Source organism: Pseudopipra pipra, chromosome 18 (genome assembly GCF_036250125.1).
Source record: "Pseudopipra pipra isolate bDixPip1 chromosome 18, bDixPip1.hap1, whole genome shotgun sequence".
Lineage (NCBI taxonomy): Eukaryota > Metazoa > Chordata > Aves > Passeriformes > Pipridae > Pseudopipra > Pseudopipra pipra.
In genome coordinates this window covers 14,426,011-14,444,450 of record NC_087566.1, presented here as the reverse complement: position 1 = coordinate 14,444,450, position 18,440 = coordinate 14,426,011, and the positions used below count along the sequence as shown (strand labels likewise).

The window sequence follows — 18,440 nt, the reverse complement described above, 5'->3', positions numbered from 1 at the left end:
GTGGCCCGGCGGGTCCGGGCCGGGGTCTGTCGCTCCGGTGCCGGTGTGGCCCGGCGGGGGCGGTCCCGGGGCGGGCCCCGCTGCCGGGATTGGCGGCCCCGGGCGGCCGCGGCCCCTCGCGGGGCGGCCCCGCCGCTCTCGCTCCCTCGCCCGGTCCCGCAGCCGCCCTCGCACACGCGGGCTCGGCCGCGGCCCCGGAGGCACCATGAGCGCGGGCACGCGGTACAAGAGCAAGGCGGTGACCGCAGGTGAGGCGGCGGGGACGCGCGGCCGGTCCCTCCCGCGGCCCGGCGCGGCCCCCCCGCCTCACCGTGTCTCCTTTTCTCTCCCCGCCGCCGGTCCCCGCCGCGGGCATCCCGCCCTGGCCGCGCCGCCCCGCAGAGGAGAAGCAGGTAGGTGGGCTCCGGCCGGGGCTCTCCGCGGGATGCGGCGGCTGCCCGGGCTCGGCTTTGCCCGGGCTCGGCTTTGCCCGCCGCATCCCCCCGGGTCCTGGGTTGGGTTTCTTTTTTCTCGCTGCCTTTGGGTGTGTCGAGCGGGTTCGGATGGAGAAAGGCAGCGCGGGGGCTGGCGGAGGCGTTTCGGTATTGGGAGCACGTCTCCATCCCTCTGCCCTCCGCAGCACAGATGCGCAGACACAGCCCCGGTCCTGCCGCCCCTCGGTGCTGCAGCCCATCGGCACCTCGCAGGCGGCCGGGATTTGGGTGTTAGGGAACATCTGTTTTGCTTTGCAAAGCTTATAGCTATTTGGAGACATGCCTTTGAGTCCCGGAGAGAGAGGAGGAGTGATGCAATCAGATGACATCGACAGGTTTTTTGTTCTCTGTTTGGTCTTTGGAGGGATTTAGGATATTTGAAAGGAAGAGGAATCTTTTTTTGCAGATCTTGAATGCCTAGGTAAGGGGTTATCAGAGCCCTGTGTGTTCCTTAGCACCCATCATCGTGATGTAGGCAAGAGGGTTTTTTTAGTGACGATGGAAGAGCTTAGAATGCTGTCTCTCAAGGGTGGGGATGGAGGCGATGGTAACACAGCAGGGCAGTGCAGGAGGAGCAGCTCACCCACTCCCAGCCTGGCTCACACTTGCCTTTGGGTCCAGTCTTTCTCTGAGGTTCCAATTCCAGAGGAAGCAAACACCTTACCTGCTGAGACCCTGGTACTGCACAACCTTCCTGGGCCACAGAAAAGCAAACTAGCGTTGCAGCAGCTTGGGCGTTCACCTGGCCACAGCAAGAGATGATGTTTCCCTATATAATGCAGACTTGGGCACTGAAAAGATACTTGTGCATTTTTGTGAGCTGCTGATTGCAGTGATGAGAAGAACAAAGTAAATCCAGGGGTAATAGGATAATGGGATCACCAGATGCATTTTTCCCAAGCTACTTAAAGTTTTGCTAGTATTTTTTGTAGTTATTTCTGAGTATTGCAGCTAATTCTTGCTTTATTTCTGGAGGAAAACACTCCAGAATGTGTTCTGAAATTGCAGAACATTTAGTGTAAGCTGTGAACTGGGGAGAAGCTTTGTGACCCACTAGAAACATGCTGTTCTTTAGTTCATTTGTTTTTAAATTAAGAGGGAAGCAGGTTAGGTACAAGGCTCCTTTCTGCTCATTCCCCAGGGGCAGAAGTGAGGTAGAGATCAGAGGAGTCTGTTGTAGATACTATCGTGTCTCCTGAAGGCCCTTGTCACACTGCATAGGCGAGGGGGGCTGGAGTCTGTACCTCAAAGAGCCCGTGTCTGCAGGACAGGGCAGCGTTCTGCTGGGGCAGAAGAGGCCTTTCCTCAAATGCAGAGGTGTATCCCTGCATCTGCCACTGAGTGTGGAGCTGGGCTTGCATGACAGAGCACAGTTCATTATGGGTTTGGGCCAGCCATGTTCCTTGTGGATGGTGGAGGGAAAACGAGCTGTGAACACAAAGCAATCCGTTAATTTGTGGTTTCGTACGTTCACTTTAATTTTAACTTTATTTAGCATCCTTTAAGAGCAGGATTTTTTTTCCTGTGCCGCTTTTTTTCCCCAATCTGCTCACATCTGGCAGCAGGTAACAATTTAAAAGATGTACTAAAACTGTGATTCTTGCCTGAACCAATTTTTCAAAATGTATTATATAAGGTTTTTTTTATAAATAGTTGGGAAATGAAGTGAGCTTCTGAGAGGGCAGTACAATAGGTTGCATGTAAGTAGGGTAGCATTTGGATAAGTCTTAATAATGTTCATCACTTACTGAGTCCAAAGAATGGAACAATGTGGTGTCAAAGAATGTGTCTTCATCCTCCCTCCCAGCGCAGTCAGGGCTGAGGCACTGTCTGGCTCCAGGGGACTCTGGTTTGCAGGTTGGGCTCCTAATTACTACCATTTATGAAGAAAAAATAACAGATTCTCCACCTCTCTGATTTTCAAGGAATGACCTCTTATTTGATTAATCAGACACAGAACTTCTGTGCTGTGGAAGTCCATGGAGGTTTGGTGCTGGTCTCTGTGTGCAGAGCACCCAGCTTTCCAAGGGGAAGGGTTGTGGTTTGAGAGCCTGGGCTGGGGAGATCCAGTTTCTGGTTGAAGCTCTGCAGCAGGTTGCCTGGTGAGACCAGGCTCCTTAGTCCGTGTTCCCTCAGTTCAGCACCTCTTGGGGGGTGGTTTCTCTCCCAGCAGTTTGTGCCCCGCTGGCTCACTGCGTGGTGCTCGTGGGGAGGCAGCTGAAGCCGTGCCTGATGTCCCATGTGCGTGGGCCCCGTGTGAGGGAAACCGTGCAATTTGTCAGGAGTATTGACCTGAGAACCAAACAGGGCAAGGGCAGAGGGTGGATGCTCTGCCAAAGCCCGAGGTGCTGCTGTGGGAGGAGTGCAGGTGAAACCACCCAAGTACCCAGTTGAGCTGGAGTCTCCTGGCACGCTCCTGCAGAACATCCTCCTAGCTGGGGTTGTCGGGTGTGTGTGTTTGGGGTGTTACCTTGCCTTGTCTCTGAAGCTGCTCTTGCTCATTCCGGCCCATGTCTCTTCTTTGAAGTAATTGTTTCTTTTTAAATCAGGAGGATGGGAACCTCTCCTTCCCAAGTTGATCTCTCCCCACCCCAGAAATTTGCAAAGTTGTTTGGGTGTGGGAGCAGAGACTATCTGGTGGATCCAGTTCTTTCAGTGGGTTTGAAATTACAGGGTTGTGCCTTTTGTATTGAGCTTGGTCCTTTTTTTCTACTTGAACATATTTTGAAGTGGTCTCCTTGTCAGTAAAATATATATATGGAGGTGCTGTGTATGGAGAAGATGCTGTGCAAAAGGTTTGACTGGAGGAGTGGTTTCAGTGCCAGTCATTGTGAGACACCGAGAACTTAATCCATTGCCTTTGTGTTTCAGTTTTTGAGAATCTGGGGTTTATATCTTAAAAACTTGTATTCAGACTCCTTTGGGGTTTTTGTATTAAAAAAAGAGAAGGAGACATTTCCATCTTTCCTGGAACAGTAGATATTGCAACAGCAGAGATGTCTTCTATCTAAAATAGCAACTGTGCCAACACAGTGCATCATTTTAAGGTCAACCTTCAACCCCTGCCTACCAGAGAACATTGGCTGATGGAAATCCCCCAGTTCCCTGTTAGCATGTGCTGAACTGCCTTCTCCTTTTCTCTACTGTGCTTACGGAAAAATAAGCCCAGCTGGGCTTACAAGAAAGTTTATCCCCTGGAAAGTGATGCCCTGCATGGTGCAGAGGCACCTGAGGGAGCTGCAGACACTGCCCTTGGCCCCTGAGGACAACTCCTGTGCAGGCAGCTGCTGGTGACCAGGAGCAGTCTGGGAAAGGGAGAAGGGGTGATCCCTGTGTCTGGAGCAGGAGAAGGGGTGATCCCTGTGTCTGGAGCAGGAGGAGGGGTGATCCCTGTGTCTGGAGCAGGAGGAGGGGTGATCCCTGTGTCTGGAGCAGGAGAAGGGGTGATCCCTGTGTCTGGAGCAGGAGAAGGGGTGATCCCTGTGTCTGGAGCAGGAGAAGGGGTGATCCCTGTGTCTGGAGCAGGAGAAGGGGTGATCCCTGTGTCTGGAGCAGGAGAAGGGGTGATCCCTGTGTCTGGAGCGGGTGAGGATGACCTGCTGTGACCCTCAGTGTCTGTGTAGGTACCTGTGTGGTGAAAATGGATTAGCTGAGTTTTGTGAAGTAAGTGATGAGAAGTATCATGTGAGGGTGAGGTTCCCTTGTACAGCAACTGCACAAGAAAGACCAGAAGCAGAGCTTGGTCTTTACAGAATCCCTCCAAAGTCTCTGTTGGAGCAGCTTGGAGCATTTGTACCTGCCCCATGACTTTGAGTCATTGCTGTCTTTCACCTGAGTGTTTTTCTTACAATAACAGTTCTTGTAGTCTTTAAACCAGAGGAAAGTTCTTGCTTGTGCAGAAAACCATGGAGCCTGAAAGCACAGCAGAGTATCAGCAGAGTATCACTGACTTTTTCAGTTTTCTCAGAGTTAAATGAATTATTTATAATTGTGATTCCTTGAGTCATTGGGAGCAGCAGTATGGATCTGTGTTCCTGTGCTGCCTGTCATGCTCTGTATCAATTCAGGGTGGTTGTGAGGAGGTGGTTTTTGTTGTTTTTTTGGTGGGTTTTTTTGTTGTTGTTTTTTTTTTTTTTTTTTTCTCAGAGAAAGCAAAATTATGTTTGCAGCTGTCTGGTGGGATATTTCACCACAGCTGGATAGTCTCTCACTGTGTCATAGCTCGCCCTGGGTGAGGCTGTTTCTCTTTGACTCCCCACATTAATGTCTCTTCCAACCTCTGTGTTTTCCAACCCTGGTCTTGCATCCTGGCTACCAAGATGCGCCTGCCAGAAAGGGAGTAGCAAATTAGTCACAGAATCTGGAGGTAAATACTGGAAACACTCTTAAAGCAGCACATCCCTGCTTGTTTTTCTGATGTCCCAGTGTATCTTGGCCAGACGTAGCACAGGAGTGGAAGCTTTTACTTCTCTGTGAAAAGCCTCGTGTGGTTCATTAATTTTTTTGGCCCATTTCAAAAGACAATGTTGGTCCTTTGCCCTCCAAGTTGGGCAAGGGCTCAGTGCTCAGAACAGTGTGTGGGGATCTGGGTGGGACTGCAGCAGGTCAGGAGGCCCAGCCCTGCCCGTGTCTCTGCTGTGCATCTGTCTGAACAGCCCTGCTGAGGAGCCCTGGCACACAGATGGGCTGGGCTGGGCTGGGCTGGGCAGGGAAGCCCGTCCTGGGCACTTCTTCCCCCCCCTTTCTCTGCTTGGCTTCTTGGAAAAGGGCTGTAAAAAGAGGTCAGCACATGGACCTGGTGGTGAAACAGAACTGCTGGAGAGCTGGGCACAGAATCTGCCTCCTGCTGCTGCTGATGTCTCTCTTCAATTATTTATGCTCCAAATGGTTGAAACGGTTGTGAGGGCAGGGCAGGGGAGAGGTTCAGCCCTCAGTGCAAGTCACAATCTGCAGTTTATGAGGAAGGAGAAGGAAGTGTTTCCTGCACAGGGATTTTTGTCCCTTGAATTTCCCCGCCCAGCTGCTTGTGCGCAAATCCAAAATTGTGCTGCTCTTGTGTGAGTTGTGCAGGGCTGTTCCAGGAACATGAACCAAATGTGTGAGTTTGACAGATGTTAGGGCCTGATCCTTGCTGACATTAGGGAAGTAGCAACAACCTTCATTTAACCCCAAGAGACACTTGTGGTGCTTGCTCAGCTGCAGGGTTGCAGACTGCTGGGGCTTCACAAAAGGCAGCTCATAGTTGCAGAGTGGAAAATGTTGCTGCCACCTGAATGAAGGAGAAACAGTCCCTGGGTGCTTTTAGTCTTCAAAGTTGAGGAGTCTCTTACAACCACTTATGCTCTCAGAAATGTCACTGCCTTCATGTGGATGCTGTTCTTCATTTGATGGTTCTGGGAATAAATGTAAGGGGGTTATGTTATGACAGTTCCCTGGAAAAGCTGAGGAAAGGCAAGTCTAGAGAAACAACTGGTGGAGTTTAGTGTCTTCTAGAACCTCTATTTTCCAGTTTCAGTTTCAGTCTAAGTTGCTGTTCATTAAGTACCCAGTAAAATGGACATCTTGGAAGTCCAGGGGAGAGTCCACCTCAGCCAGCTGGTTGTTCACTGTGCCAGGCCAGGCTGGGTCCCTGCTGTGTTTCTCTAGAGCTTTGCCAAATTAGCTTTAAATGAGGTTTCCCTTGCACTTTTGGGACACTCCCCTGCCCACAGTGGTGGCTCCTGTAACCTGCTGCAGGTACTGCTCGTGCTGCTGAGACCAAGGCTGGAGAGCTCCGCTCCATCTTTAATCCTTGAGGCACTTCCTGCTGAGATACCTCTTGGCTAGGCCAAAAGGGTTCCTCTCCCGTTGTTCCTCTTCCAGTTAGTGGCCTCTGTTTGGTTTTTCTTTCCTGGATAGCAGAGCATGAACTGGAAGACACATTCATTGCTTACCTGTAGAGCTTTCTTGCCTGACCAACACTACGCCTTTGTCCCCTTCTTACTGAAAGCAGAGATTTCCCTCATACAGTGAAACCACACAGGATAAACCTCTAATACTCATGAAAGAAGCATGTGGCATCTCTAGTAGGAGTGAGTTGAGATTTTTGTGAAGCATATGCAAGTTGTTTCATAGCATACTGGAGTAATTCCCATAAGGGCTGGATTTTGTGTGTGTGTATGTCTACAGTGTGGTTAGCCTTGAAGCACAGGAAAAATGCTTGTCTGCAGTTAAACATTCCTTTTCTCCCAGAGAATTGTCCCCAGAGCTGCAAAGAGGTTTGCAGTCATCTTGTTCCCACAGAAGTGTTCAGGAGCTGGGTTTGTGTGTGGTGCATCAGAGGAGCTGGAGGGGATGCCAGAACACGTGCTCCTCATCAGGGTGTATGTGGGCTGCTGCTCATCCAAGGCTTGGGCTTCCTGTAGCACTGCTCAGCATGAACAGCAGGAGGTGGCACTGAGGGTGCTGAGAGGGAGGATTTGGGTGCTGCCCACAGGGGCTGGGCTGCAGGAAATGGAGCAGATCTGTGGCTCCTGACTTAAGTAAGAGTCCTTTTTGTTTTGAGGGCTGAATGGGGTGATATTCTGAATTCCTTCTGGTTTGTATTTCCAGTGCATTCAGTGAAATCTGTTAGGGCCTGCTAACACTCACCTCTAGACTGCTGTCCCTGCCTTGGTCATCACTCCCAGCCACTGCCATGTGTCTGGCAGCACCACAGCAGTGCCTGGGCTGGTGAGAGCAGAGTGTGCTGGGAGGATGCAGGGACTGGCTTCCAATGAGCAGAGCTTGGCTAAGTGTTGGCCAAGAGCTGAAGAGGAAGTGAAACCCTGCACAAGCATCTGCAAGGGTGTAGTGCCAAGGGGGGAGGAGAATTGTTTAGTTTCTGGCTTTAATACAACTTTCCCCTCCTGAAGTCAAAAGGAAGAAGAGAAGTTGAGGCTGAAGTTGAGCTCCAGAAGAGGGACATAGCTGTGCTGTGCAGGGCAGTGTGGGGATGCTCAAGGTGGCACAAACCTTGTGGACAGAGCTGTGCAGCCCTCAGGCTGCCCCAGCCTGGTGCCCTGCATGGCAGCCAGGGCTGAGGGGGCTCAGGGCTAAGGCAGGAGGATCCTGGGCTGTGGTTCAGGCTCACCCCGGGCTCTCTGGGCTGTGAGCCAGTGTAGCTGTCAGTCAGTCAGAGGTGGGAAGCCCTTCACAGAAGTTAACTGCAGTTCTTCCCTCAGCTCTCAAGCTCAGGCTGTCTCTGCAGGGTGGCACTGGCTGATGCAGTACCAGGACATGTGCTCACCCTGTGGCTCTGGACAGAGGGACGGGCAGGGCAGGGGCTGACCTGGCCCTGTGCTGGGGGAGACTGAGCTTTGTGCAGCTCAGCCCTTCGCTCTTCCCAGGATCTCTGGGAGTGCCCTGTTTGTCTTGAAGCTTGTTACCAAGTGTGTCCAGGGGTGTGTGTGGAGCTGGGATGGCCAGTGTCTGCCTGACCCCCCCCGGGCAGTTGGTGCCGTTCTCCCAGAATGACTCCTGGCAGGAAACTGGGAGCTGGGAGCACAGGCTGAGCAAATAAACCACAGGATGATGAGTGCTGGCTCCTGGAGACTGGCCATGAGGAGCCAGCCCGGCCCACTGACCTCTGGAAGTTCTCAGTGCAGAAGCAAGGGAGGGGAAAGAGAGATCCACTGAGGTGGCTTGTGGGAAAAGAGTCTCCAAGGGCTGAAGGTGTTCCTGCTGCTTGCTGTGAGGCAAAGCTCGTGCAGTACAGGTGTGGTCAGGGCTCCAGTCACTGCGGTTCGTTTTTCCTTGCCTTTCCCTGGTGCTTGGAGCTGTGTGAACAGACACGTGAGAGCACAGGCCAGGCCTTTTATTGCTTTAGTTTGGATTGCAATTATTTTTAAGATCACTTCCCAGGCAAGTCGCTTTGGTTCAGCCTCTTGTGATGTCTCCTGGCTCTTTCCTCAGTGTGGGAACTGTTTTAATCCCGCCTGACGCACTGGGCTCGTTCTTGCTGTGATATGTACACACATGTAGTGTCTTTAGATCCTGCAGTCTTACATCCACTTTTATTTTCAAATAAATTACATACAACATTAATTATATATTTGGGTGAAACGTGAGTCACAGAGACATCTGCTGTCTGCCTGCCCTATGTCCACGGCCCCCTTGACTGTGCTTTCTGTTTGGTTTAAAGCTCTCCTGAGTCTCTGCATTGAGTATTAAGTGATGTGAAGTCCTGGAAATGTGGATAAGCAGTATTGGAAATGCCCATCTGGACCAGTAGTAATTTCCCTCTGCCCAAGGCCTGATGTAAAAAATATCAGGAAGATTTATGGCTTTTAGGATGCTATAGATTCTCAGAGGTTCCTGCTGCTTAGAAGGTCTGGTGCCAGCTGGGATCAGACAGTAATGGAAGAGGCATCAGAGCTCAGGAGCTGGTGTTTGCTCTGTTTTGCAGGCAGTGGGCTGGATCAAGGCATCAGGAGTTAAAACTCAATGATGCAGCTGGCCTGCAGCAGAGCCTTGCTGCTGTGACTGCCAGTGCTGAGAGGAGCAGGAGTGTGTCATGGGGACGGGGAGGTGCTGCCCATCTCGTCTCCCACGGGGTGTTCTTGCAGCCCCGACCCTCACAGATGGTTCTGTGGTGCAGCTGGAGCCCAAGCTGGAGCACACAGGGAGGAAAGTGCTCATGTCTCACTCCCAGGTTAATACCTCTTTGTCTGCTTACTTTAAAGGGCTCTCCTCCCCTCGAAAGGAGCCCTTGGCAGAGCATGTATTTATGAGGGAAGTGCATATCAGAGAGGACAGTTATTGAAAAGGACTTGGTGCTTTTACCAAGCAGTTAATCCAGGCACATGCTTGGGAAGCACTCCAGGTTCACTGAGCAGCTGAACACTCTGGATCAGCTCTAGTCTGCTGGCAGCCCTGGGGCTGACACTTCAGGGCTCAGACAGGCCAGTGAGTTAGAAGGGTGTTTGCTTTGTACACCCCAGTACTGTCACATGGACCTGTCTGGGACCCTGCTCACCTTCCCTGTGCAGCGGGAGTGTGTCCTCCTGGCCCTGGGATGAGCCTCCTGCCCTGCCCCACCACACTGGGCTCATGCCAGGTTCACAGCACTGCACTTCACAGCAGTTTGAGTAAACCAGAGTGACGGGGTGGAGCCAGCACTCTCCTTCCTCAGTGCCTGCTGTGTGCAGCCTGCCCGCCCCCAGCAGAGGCTGCATGCCATCTCAGAGCTGGGGATGGCATCATTTGCAGCAGCTCTCATTAACGGCAGTGAAAGCCTTTCTGTTCGAGGTGGTGGGGCTGGTCCTCAGCAGCTGCTCAGAGGTTCCAACCAGTGCCAGGCGTTTGCTGCCTTGTCTGAATGCCCAGTGTCATCCACACATCTCCCTGCTGCTCCCGTGGTCGCACTGTCATGGGCAGGTGTCAGGCAATAGCAGAATTGTTCTCTTGGTAAACAAGTGATGGTGTTACTGGAGCTGCCCTTCATGTGGCAGCAGTGCAGTGTGTGCATGGGGTTGCTAATGAGGGATATAATAGGGCTTGTTAGTCTGAAAGCTTAATGACCCATCTCCTGGTTCTTTGTGAAGTGTGTGGATGGTTCTTCCCATGTGCTGTTCCTGTGCTGAATGCACTGGGTGTGTCCCTGCAAGGTGGAGCTCCCAGCACAGATATGGGCATTTTGAAGGACTCAGATCCCACTTGTCATGACATTAATGACAGTGGACATCCAGGAAATGTCTGGATGAGATGCTGCTCTTGCTTCCTCAGACACCCTGTGTCTGCCCGAGGGCTGAGCTCCTTCGTGGCCCCAGTGAATCCATGTGTGTTGGGTACCTAGAGCTTGTCCCTCAGGGGTTCACGGATTTTCCTTCGTGGCAAATAACCATTTTCCTTTATTATTTTTCAAAAAAATAAAATAATTAGGGCATCCACCCACCTCTTGGCTGGCATCCTGCAGTAATAGGCCAGCATGTGTTTTCTCCAGCAGAGGAAGCAGATCTGGCTTTGTGTTCGCAAGGCAATGGTTTGTAAATGAGCCTGAAAAGGAAAACTGATTTCCCCACTTATGGCAGATTTACATCAAGAAGGAGTCCTATCAAAATTTCTTAAAACTAGGCCATGAATTTTGCCTGCCACTGTTGATTTGGTTTTGTACAGGGGAGTTAGTCTGTTCCAGAGGTGTGCAGGTGAGGGAGCATGTTCCCTTTTGCACATAAAACCAGGCCTACTCCATCCTTGCCCTGTCCCTCAGCACTGGAGGTTGGAAATCTTCATGTTACAGATATTTCTTTCCTTTCTTACACCCTTGAAACTGATGATAAGAAGGGAAAGAACTTCATGTATTCTAGGAGTATGTGAGGGAGCTGTGAAGTGTGGGGAAAGCCAGGTCTCTGGGTTAAGCCAGGGTTTTTGGGGGCTCGGGGACTCAGTTTGCCAAGTCTGGCCAGTCTGGTGTGACATTTAGCATGTCTCTGAGGGGGTGGCACGTGTCCCACAGGCAGTGGGACAAGATCCCACACAGAGAATAAATCCCAGGAGATGGCTGTTTGGTCTGGCAAGTCAGAGCCCAGGCTGGGAGCCCAGGAAAACCTCTCCTCGTTCTGATGTGGTGTCAGTTCTGGACTCTGCTTGGAGAGAGTTATCCTGGGATTCTTAAAGCAGATGAAGGTTTGACTTGCTGTGCTCGGGTCCCCAGAGCTGTTGGTGGGCAGCTGAGTGTGCCCCCCCCGAGTGTGCCCCCCCTGCCTGTGCCCCCTGTTCTCGGGGAGGGCAGTGAGTGGCTGTCCCTGAGCTGACACTGCAGGGGTTGCTGTGCTGGCTCTCCCCTGCCCCGCTGCCTGAGCCCAGCATTCCTCCTCCTGCCTCGCTCCCCTGCCTCACCTCCGTGGCTGTTTCCATTTCCTTTGGTTGCCTCCTAGGAAAACACAGCCTAGCAAATGCAATTTTTTCCACTCCATTGCTTCCAAGTTCTTTCTAACATTGCGTGTTGCTGCCCCTTGTGTGTCCAACAGCTACAGCGTTTACACTCAGATGACTTTCTGTCTTGTCTAATATCTTCTTTAGTCCAGTTTCACTCTGACTTCTAGAAATCCATTATAGTCATTTCAAGGGTGACATTTTCATGAACTCTGCTATTCCAGTGCCTGCTATGTTAGCATCTCCCATCTTATATCTCAGGCACTCTGCCATTTTTGTTACTTTCAGGTGGAACCCAGAAAGAGATTTCATAAATCAGCAATATCACTGAAAAATCCACAGGAGGGAGGATTCCACAATTATTTGTTCCTTCTGATCAGGACTGTTAACAGTTTAGCTACAGGGCAAGTAGAGAGTATATTGATAATTCTGACTGGATAAACTTTCCAGTGGAAATCAAGACTGAAATAGCAGCAAAGACCAGTGTCACAGCAGTGTTATCTGCAAAGAACAGAGGTTATGGAGAACCCAGTGTGCCCAGTGATTGGGCTGTGTCCCTGATGCAAGGACATGAGTTATTCAGCTTGGGGCACTAACCTTTTGTGGTTGCCTTCTCCCTCAGTTTTTCAGGGGAGAAGGTGGAAAGGATTTTTGGAGCAATATGATTTTGAATGCATGTCTTTTAATGACCCTCTGCAAGATCTAGTTCTTCAGTCTCTGTCTCCTGCAATCAGTTGGATGCTAGGGTTTGTTCCTAAGCCAAGGAGAGAGCCAAAATGGCAGTCTTGAATTTGGCAGAAAATACCATCCCTGAGACTTTGTCAGGACAATACTGGTATTCCAGGCCTGTCCTGGTCAAACTGGGTTGCCTGGTGTGGCCACAGTATTTTATATTTATACTGAATTATCAGTGATGAAATTTGCCAAAATGGCAGAGTTGTGTTCTAAACCCTGTGCCTTTTTTTGGAAGATCATAACAGCAGCTCTGATCTTCTTGTTTTTAGTGTGAAGCTCAGTGTGGCCTTGTGGCACAGTGGCAGGGTTCTGGAGTGTCTGTGAAGCCTCTCCTGGGCCACAGCCCTGCAGGTTCCCACTGTGCCAGCCCAGAACTGGGGGCTGTCCCTGCCCCAAAGGAAGTGATCCTCCTTGCAGTGCCTGAGACTGTTTTATATCTATATTCTGGATTAACCAAGGAGCTGACACTTTCTCTTGTCTGGGTTGGTGGTGTGGAGATGAAAGGCTATAGGATGAAACATAAGCTTTTCCACAAAGGCCATTGTACAATATAGTTATTTTAAAGGCAAATTTTTTAGTTTGCAATAACATGAACCAAGAGCCAGCCTTCTTTTAACACAGATGAAAGTGCCCAAGTCCTTTGAAATTGAGAGGAGCTAGATACCTCCTGTATTTTTATAAATTTGGCTGTGGTGAGCAGCCTTGCCACTGCTCCCCCCTCCATCCCTGTGGCTGGTCTGAGTTGCTGTGCAGGCAGAGCTCTCACCATCTCATGAGGACACTGCTGCTGCTGTGGAATTTACATACCTGGTGCCAGGCTTACAGTTGCCTTTCATGTGCCATGGTCCATGGATTAGGTCCAGGAAAGGGGTAGGTGAAGGAAAATAACTGTGAAAATACTGCAGGAGGTATGTTCCAGGCCGTTCTGAATGGCCCTTTCATCTTTGCCTCAAAAAAATCAGTGAGAGCTGTAGCTCTGTGAAAGGATCATGGCCATCTAACACTTTGGTTTCTTTATTGAAACTGAAACTTTTACAATGCTGCTTTGTTTTTTAGGGACTCTGTTTGGCAGAGATGTTTCATTGTGGAGTAGTGCTCTTAACCTCATCCTACCTTGCTTCTTTTGAAAATGGTCCTCTTCATCCTCCTTCAGACTCATCTTTAAGCCCCTTCTGTGTGTTCCTGGCAGCAGCTGGCTGCTGGGTGGTCACTGTTTCCCACCCTGGCTGTGCTCTCTGGCAGTTGTTTGCTTTGGGGCACGAGCCTGTGTGGCCTTTGTGCCCTGCTCTGCACCCTGCCCTGGGTGTGTGCCCCCTGGGATGTGTAGTGACTGCAGGCCATTCGCTGGGTGAGCAGTCCAGGGCTGAGGAGATGTGCTTTGCCCTGAGGCTGGATGCTGCTGCATCCCAGGTGCCTGTCTCTGCTTCACCAGACCTGTCACAGCATGGAAAACTCAGCAGGCTTTGCTCTTGGAGGTCTCCTCTCACCTTTTGCATTGGTGATAACTGAGGCCATGCTTGCCCAGTCCTCCTGGGCTCTGCTCTTTCTGGATATGCCAATGACAGCAGGGCAAAGGATTGGAGAGAACTGCAATGAAGCAGCTGTTTGCTGTAGCAAGAACATCTGTACTGATTGGGCTCCCTGCATTGGGCAGTTGGTGCTTTCACCTTTAAAGTCCAACTCTAAGGCTCTTGCATAAACAGTGAAATAGGATCGGCTCCCAGGGGAACAGTTTATACAGTTAAATCTAAGTATTACTGGAAAAGGAAAATAGAACCTGCATTTCTGACTTCACCAGGGCACCAATGTCCTTACGTCTGTGGAATTCCTTTGCAGAGAGAAATCCTGGGAAGAGCTTTTTCTTGAATTAGGTTACTTAATGTTGTTCTTAATATAGTAATGTTTTCACAGCGTCTCTTCCATATCCTCAGGTCTTGCTGCCCAGAATATTCAACAGTCCCTCAGTGAATCTTTCCAGCCTATAGTTTTGGAAAACTCAGGGTGTGGTTTTGTATGTTTACCCATATCTTATTTGTGAGTTCCTCAAAAACAGTACAGTCTGATTCTTCCTAAGCTGCCCTGAGTGAAGCTTTTGCTTTCAGTCTGAATGGCTTTTACCTGCATATTGAGCAATTTAAAAATAAAAACTGTAAAAAGAGAAAACCCCCAACATATGGGAAGACTCTGTGTCAGCATTAGTGCAGGTCTGCTCTCACTCGCAGGATTATTCTCATACAGTTGTTTGCAGACAGAATGTCTGTCCATTCCTGCACACAAGGTTGGGTACTGGAAAAGAGTGAAGCTGATGGAGAGCAGGACTTTCCTACAGCTGGTGTTGGTGAGGTTTTTTGGGGGACAGAGAAGGTGGCTCAGAGCTCTCCAGGGCGTCTGGGTGCAGGTGCAGAGCAGGACCTTCCTCAGTGCCTTCCAGCCCCAGAGCCCCAAGGGATCAACAGGCACTGCTGGCCCAGCCAGGGCCGGGGGGTGTTTGCAGGGAGGTCCCCTCTGCTTTAGAGGGACAGAGCTGAAGGCCAGGATGTGACAGCTCTGGCTGGCTGGGTCCAGTCACTGCTGTGGCACCAGTGAGGCTGCACTGGGGCTGGGTCCAGACAGTGCAGGATCAGAGCAGCTGCATTTGCTGACAGAATGGCCCCATCCAATATCTGCCATGGCAATCAGACTGGGAACCTTGGGAGAAACACGCAAAACCTCAGTGCCTTCCTGTGCTGAGCAAAACCTGGGCTGAGGGCAAAACCCCTGGCTGTGGGAGGGAGCTGTGGGCCAGTGATGTGTCCTGGCTGTTATTGCCTGAGGCACTGTTGGGTGCTGTGGTCAGGTTAGAGCCTCCAGGAATGAGACACTGATTCATCTGTGGTCAGTGTGTTTTTAAAATAACGCCACTAAACTGTCAGTCTGGTTTCTTCTGGCCAAGTGTGGCCACTGCAAGGCTCTTTTCCATAGGGTTCCCCTGTGCTGGTGACCTGAATTTTCACCTTCTTCTCTCAGTGTTTCTTCAGATATTTGTGCTGCCTGGTCCAGGCAGGAGAATCCTGCTGCCACCCACACCAGTGTGGCCACTTTTACAGAGGAGAATGTGGCTGTAGAAGCCACAGGGCTGTGGTGCTGGTGCTCTGGGCTCCATTGCCAGTACAAACCATTCCCAGCACTGTGTGGGGACAAAGCTGGGCTGGTGCTCCATGCTGCATTGCCAGTACAAACCATTCCCAGCACTGTGTGGGGACAAAGCTGGGCTGGTGCTCTGTGCTCCATTGCCAGTACAAACCATTCCCAGCACTGTGTGGGGACAAAGCTGGGCTGGTGCAGTGGAAGGCAGGCAGTGGAGCTGGGCACAGGGCAGAGGGGTGTGGCTGGGCTCGTCTGACAGCACCAAGAGGTGACTTCTCCCCACTGCTCTGCTTGGGTTTGGATTTGGGGAACTGGGGGTCGAGTGTAGTCCCGTGCAGCTTGTGCCATACCCTGCTATTAAAACAGTTCCTGCCAGGTTTGTTCCTGCAGGGGAAGAAGGGAGGCTGGAGGGTTCAGACGACAGTCGACTGGGAGGCAGAAATAAATCAAGTGGTGAGCTCTTAATGGGGAACATGCTCAGTTGGTTTGGGTTTCCCTCCCCACCCATCCCACTCTTTTGAATCCGTGGCACAGTCCTGAGAGCAGCTTGAGAAGGGAAGTGATTTCAGACTGGAGATGACCTCATCCATCTCCAGCTCTGAGGTGGAGCAGCCTTTGGAGGCACTGCCAGAGCTTCCACTGCTCTTTGAAGGGCACGGGCGAGGGCTGGGGCTCCAGGAGAGCCCTGTGCCTCTGCTCAGCCCTGGGCATGGACAGGGGGGGCTCTGGCCCTGAGCCCTCCTGCAGTCTGCCAGCCCCCCAAGTGTGGGTATAGCCCCAGGAGGTCCTGTCTGCCCCGTAACCAGGATTTAGGGCTGCTTGTGATGTCTGAGCTGTTGTGCTGCTCTCTGCAGAGGTTGTGGCCTCTTCAGGGAGGGGACAGGAGGTGTGGTGTGTCCTGTTTGTGCTGGTGGAGAGAACAGCCCCAGTGTTGGGAGCCAGCCCTGTGTGTCTGCCCAAGGAAAGGGCTGTACCTGGGTGCTGTAACATGGTGCTCCCAGGCCCCACCGCTGAGGGGGTTCCCCACTGCCAGCATGTGGTGACAGACACGTGGTGCCAGCGCTCGCTGCCTGGCAGGCTCAGGACCTTGGCAGTGCCCTGCATCTGTGGCCTCCTGTGTGTGAGCCCCAGCAGCGTCCCAAAAGGGGCCATTGTCCCTGAGCCCTGCCTGTTGCCGGAGTCAGGAGGGCACAGTAAAGATGTGTCGGGCGGGAGCCTGGAACGGGCTCGTGTGCCAGAACAAAGGAGGCTTTGTCCCGGGCACTGCCCTCGGCGGGAGGTTTGTCAGCTCTGGAGCTGGGGTGGTGACATGGGGCTCTGTGCCCAGCCCTGCTGCACTGCCTGGGGCCTGCCCCCACTCTGGGTGAGCTGGCAGACTGGGGCAGGGTCATGGGCTCTGCCTTTGCTCTGGGAGGTCTTGGCAGCAGGTCCTGCCTGCCCGAGCCTGGCTGTGCCTGGTGGGCCATGCAGAGGCTCTCCTGGTGTCCAGGGTCAGCTGGGCTGTGCAGAGGGCTCTCCTGGTGTCCAGGGTCAGCTGGGCTGTGCAGAGGCTCTCCTGGTGTCCAGGGTCAGCTGGGCTGTGCAGAGGCTCTCCTGGCCTGCAGGCTCAGCAGCCCTGTGTGTGTGTGGCTGAAGCTGGGTGTGTCCAGGTGCTGTGTGCTCTCTGCTGTGTGCTCTCTGCAAGGCATAAAAGCCCCAGGAGCAGCCTCGGGGTGACTGGGGCAGGGCTGTCATGGACCAGGATGGCAATGTCACTGTATCTGGGGCTTTGAGGAGAAGTGTCTCCTGGGCAGAGTTCAGCAGAGCAGGGCTGAGTGGGACAGCTTGACAATATGTGACAGCAGAGCAAAGGCAGATTGGAGAAGCAAGGGAGGCTGTTACGCTCAGGCTGTTACACTAAACAACACGAGTTACAGGAGGATACACTTTAGAGAAAGCTCTTTTCCAGCCAGACCTGAGGTCTGGCTGCTCTCCTGTCTCTGGTTGCAGCATCGGTGCTGTGTTGGTGTGGGGCTGAGCGTGATCCAGGTGATCCAGAGGTACCTTTTCCAGAAGGGTGTGGTTGGAAGTGGGATAATCAAAACCACAGGCAGGCAGAGAAGCTGGTGATGGGATTGAGGCAGTAGGACAAGATCATATTGGAAAGGATTCCCTCCATGGAGCTGTGTAGGATGCTCTAGGATTTTGGTTCTGTGGTAGTTTTGTGCAGTTGGTTGCTGCCACTGCAGTATCAGTGTGTAACTGCTGCTGGGTTTTGTTCGTGGTATGTCCTGAATTCCATCCCTTCTCACCTAAGAGCACTGTTCTCCAGGAACACTCAGTTCCACTCTCTCCAAGCAAGACCAGGAAAACTTTGTTGTGAAGGAAAGGAGAACTTAGTACATGTTCTGCTGCTCTCTGCTGTGGCTGTGAGTCTACCACAGGCACCAGATCTTCCAAAGGGAGGAATCTCTGAGGGGAATTGCAGGGCCCAGGGGCAGGCTGAGAGGAGCATAATGTCTTTTCTGGCTCTGAAAAAATGTGTGCTCAGAGAGGAAGCAGCAACCACAGGAAAAGGGTAGTTGCTGAGCACAAATTGCCAAGAATTAAGCAATCTGTTTTATGGTATGAAACCTCCCGTTGAGCAAGAGGACTGTTTTCCCTGCCAAGGCAGGTGTGACTGGTAAACCGAGGTGGCAAAGTCCTCCCTCAGTTCAGCTGCCAGACAGGGCCAATATTTCCTTAGCCCTCCCCACACAGGGTGTCCCCAGTTTGCATCCCTTTCCTCCTCCTGCTGTTCTGTTCAGAAGCTGCCTAGACTCTCCCATGCCACACGCTGCTGTTTTCATCTCCACTCTCTGCTTTTTGTGCTTTTGTGCCATTTAGAGCTGCACAAGCATCACTGGCACATTGGGCTCTTTTTCAGGGCACTTGCTCTGTAGCTGCTCCTGTGAGCCAGCACATAAATGGAAGCAGATGGCACCATCTCAGCGGTCAGGAGGAACCTCTCACTGCTGCAAAACTGCTCCTGAAGTTTGGGGCTGGACTGGAGCAGACAAGGCTGCTGTGCTGGGGGGGCTGGCCCTGGCTCTGTGCTGGGGTGCCTGCCATCACCCCTCTGCTGCAGGAGCACTGCTGAGCCGACCTCCCAGCCCGGAGAGCTGTGCTGTGTCCACAGCAGCCTCAGGCAGGGTGTTCCTCTGGGTCCCACAGAGCCATCAGGACCTGCCAGTG

General features: G+C 52.0%; 1 protein-coding gene across 3 annotated transcripts in view; it reads left to right on the top strand.

Annotated features, from left to right (window-relative positions):
• Nucleotides 1–143: 143 nt before the first annotated feature.
• Nucleotides 144–18,440, top strand: part of SEPTIN5 (septin 5) — a 39,467-nt gene continuing 21,170 nt past the window's right edge. Inside the window, exons 1-2 of one of the 3 annotated variants that reach the window (XM_064675314.1) lie at nt 144–248; nt 382–392. Coding sequence is in view for 1 of the 3 variants with exons in the window: in XM_064675312.1 (XP_064531382.1) it covers nt 887–894 (8 nt within the window). In the remaining 2 variants the exon portion in view is untranslated. Of the gene's footprint in view, nt 249–286; nt 393–871; nt 895–18,440 lie in introns of those variants that run through there. The other 2 variants (XM_064675315.1, XM_064675312.1) reach the window with 2 other exon arrangements.